The sequence below is a fragment of the Syzygium oleosum genome, unplaced genomic scaffold, assembly GCF_021117445.2.
Source record: "Syzygium oleosum isolate NSW1041296 unplaced genomic scaffold, Sole_v2.1 Sole_v2.11, whole genome shotgun sequence".
In the NCBI taxonomy this organism is placed as follows: Eukaryota; Viridiplantae; Streptophyta; class Magnoliopsida; order Myrtales; family Myrtaceae; genus Syzygium; species Syzygium oleosum.
The window spans coordinates 4,185,747-4,189,372 of NW_026607495.1; the positions used below are offsets into that span (position 1 = coordinate 4,185,747).

A 3,626-nucleotide genomic window follows, 5' to 3' on the forward strand; every position below is an offset into this window, starting at 1 on the left:
AGAGAGAAAAACGGTGGCTAGGCGGCGGCTTGAGGGCGGTCCGGCTTGCGGCAGTGCCGGTGGTGGAGGAGGAACGGCCAAAGGGAAGTCACGGTGGAGGAGGGGCTGTCCACGGCAATTTGGGGAAGAAGAAGAATGAAGGGAGAGAGAAAGATGACATCTTGACTCAAATAGTAACCTTGGACCAAATGTGGAAATGTCCAAATTATCCTTTCCTCACAATTTTAATCCAACGGTCCCGATTCGATCTTATCTTGATCCGACGGCTGAGATCGATTCTTGCACAAAAATATCCAAGGGCATACTTGTAATTTCCCAAAAATCCAAGGGTAAAATTGTCCAATCAAAATTTTAGGGCAAAATTACTAAAATGCCCTTTACCCTTAAAGCTTGCCCTTTAATAAATCCTAGGGGTATTTTGGTCACTTCCTCCGTTTCTTGTCCAAATCGAATTTTTCCGAAGGATTTGAGCGCACCAAAAATTCGCACATGTCACGTGCAAAGTCGTCCTAACGTTCCAGCGTGACTTCCTAATTTTCCGGTGTCCAATTTGGGCAAAAATTCAATAATTAAATTCTATTAAACGCAACTCGAGCGTTTCTCGAGCTAACGGGCGGCTTGCTGAGGAAATTCGTGAAATCGACTCGTGACTGATACTAAATCGAGTCACGTGCAAGTCCGTTCGGTGCGTGACGACCTCGGTTATCATTAAAGTCGCGAAAATCAATCACTTGATCCGCGGGGTACGATCGTTCGGTATAATTTCAGAATCATTCGTCAAGTCGTTTCGTGGGTTAATGGAATCACCCGCGATCCACTACTAGGACAGTGGCGAACTGACCCCTAACTATCCTTGGATCGGCCAACAGTGGCTCAAAATATCACTTCCGCGATTTAATGGTCGAAATCCATTCACGATCGAATTTCCTTTAGTCACGCGAATTTAATTCCCCTATTAGCCTTTCCCTAATGGTTAGCATTCCTAGGAATGATCAGTTCCGGGCGAAAACTTATTACAAGCACATTTCATAAAACTCAGTTATTTCATAATTTCCAATTGGTGGAAATTTCGGAATGTCACACTATCCTCTAGTCTACGTATGCATACACACATGCATGCATGTGTACATACATACACACATACAATACTCTAACACATGCAAAGCCAATCTTATGTACGTACGGATTCAATATGGTTTTTTGTTTACATTTATATATTCAATCACAATTTCATCTAATAATTAGGTTGGAATTTGATGGGGGTTGAAATGCGGGAATATATAATTGAAAGGCAAATAAAAGATTTAAAAAGATATAAGTTCAGGATCTCCTGTTTTAATATGTGCAACAAATTAAAGTTTCATAACGAGAGCTATATCCTTCATCTTGACTTGACCGAAGCAAAGCTAGCGTAGCAAAAACTTTTCTTTTACAAAAACGATAGCACTATCCATTAAGTAAAATGTTAAAAAAGAAAAACTCATGAAGAAGGCATTAAAGTCCCAATCATAGAAAGCAACTTCTCCGCTAAGGTTTCGTGCACAGTATACCGCATCTTTAAATATAAAAACAAACAAAGAGACCTTCAAAAAGACCAACAAGCCACAAAACAAGCGCATTCAAAGAAAAGAAACTTGAAAGATGGAACGGCAGCTTGATCTTCTATCGCAAGATGATCTCTTCTTATCATTATTGTTTGATGGTCTTCAAGTATCAGATTATGAATATGCCCAAGAGTTGCAGTTTCAGGAGGTTTTAGAAGTCTCCTGCGTGATGAACATGAATCCTTCGAAAACGAATGCTGGGTCTTCCTCGTCTTTAGTGGTTGTGGCTGAGGCAGACCCAAACAGAAGTCAGATGAAAGTCATAGACCCGGTTGAGATGGGTGTTCAGAAAGAGGGTGGTCAGTCATCAGAGAGCTTCTGTGAGATTTGTGCAGAGAGAAAAGAGGCCAACGAGATGTTCAGGATCGGGACCGTGTGTTCCCACACCTTTTGCTCTCTCTGCATAAGCAGGTATGTGGAGACCAAAGTCCTGGACACTGTCACAACCATCAGATGCCCAGGAATGGAGTGTGAGGGCGTCCTGCAGATTAATTCCTGTAGGCAAATCCTCCCTGAGAATGTTCTCTACATGTGGGAGAAATCGCTGTGCGAGGCAATGTTTCTCGAGTCGCAGAAGTTCTATTGCCCTTTCGAGAACTGCTCAGCCCTTTTGATCAAGGACATTGATGGTGGGGAGGTGATTAGAGAGAGTGAGTGCCCATATTGCCATAGGTTGTTCTGTGCCGAGTGTTCCGTGCCGTGGCACGCCGGCGTGTCATGTGAGGAGTTTCGGACACTGAATGAGGATGAGAGAGGGAGTGAGGATCTCATTGTGAGGGAGCTTGCAAAGGAAAAGAAATGGGGGAGATGCCCCAATTGCGAATTTTATGTGGAGAGGACTGAGGGCTGTGCTCACATCACTTGCAGGTTTGTGATACCTTTACTGAAAAGAATCAATCGCTTGCGAATCATTTATCAAAGATAAATCAAGAAGCTTGACACGTTATAGCTTCTTTGTTGAGACTTATCTGAAATCCTATAGATGTGGCAGAGTTGTTGCTTGTGAGTAATTGGCGAAACTGAATTTTCGGGCGATCTACCATTTTTGAGAGGAATTGTTATCGATTGTGGCTTTCAAATTTTAAATTTCATAAAAGGTAGATGAACTCATGATAATATAATTCAAGTACAAGATCTAAGCGTATTTCATCAAATTGTAGTGATTATGATACTCTTGAATACAGCGTGAAAGCTGCATGACTAGGCAATGGTCAGTATGTAGTTTGATAATTAAGTGTAAGACGTTTCATATGTCATCAAGCCTTATTAGTGATATTCAAAGGTACACTGTCTTCACATAAGAAGCAGTGCGGCCACTTTGCTTAATTATGTCGATCTCTGGTACTGAAAATCGTGCTGGTTAGTGTTTTATTATGAATCCTTTGGCAAAGATAGTGGTACCTGAGTTTGTGAATGTTCAACTGTTCATACTTTTCTACTTTTGGTGGGCTATATTGTTGTTCCTTGGTGGCTTGCAATTGCAGGTGCCAGGTTCAGTTTTGCTATGGATGTGGATCAGAATGGACTCATTCTCATGGTGGTTGCACAAGAAACTGAGAAGCAGAAGGCACAGGAAAGAAGGCCTAACTGTGTAGTGTGATCAATTGTATCTGAATTTATCGTTGATAAGAAATTGCGGTCAAGTAGCTATGTGATGGATGTTTTTTGGTGAAGCAATATACAGTATATGGATAAACCTGCTCTTATGTTTATTTGAGGTGTGTGTTGTTCATGTTTGAGCTTCCGGCCACCAGTTTTCCAAGAATATCACTGAAAGATCATTCAATACAAGTCATAGCCACAAATACTACTCATTCAATACAATTCCATATGTTTCTAGAATTCTTTCCCACATCAATCTTGTGGCTAGTTTGAATGTTTCCTTTTTATCATCAAAATAGACCGTGCCTTATGCTTTTTAAGAGTTTATTTTGTTGCTTAAAATGTTTCTATAAACACGAAGTAGAATTATTTGCTCTTCCTTGAAGCAACAGAAGTAAATGACAGTATGAACACTTCGCC

General features: G+C 41.0%; 1 protein-coding gene across 1 annotated transcript; it reads left to right on the forward strand.

The window, feature by feature from the left end:
- Positions 1-1,603: 1,603 nt before the first annotated feature.
- Positions 1,604-3,354, forward strand: LOC115673863 (E3 ubiquitin-protein ligase RSL1-like). Its single transcript, XM_030596114.2, has 2 exons — positions 1,604-2,471; positions 3,089-3,354. The coding sequence occupies exons 1-2, from the start codon at positions 1,642-1,644 to the stop codon at positions 3,159-3,161; spliced, it is 903 nt and encodes a 300-aa protein (XP_030451974.1). The 5' UTR covers positions 1,604-1,641; the 3' UTR covers positions 3,162-3,354.
- Positions 3,355-3,626: the final 272 nt, after the last annotated feature.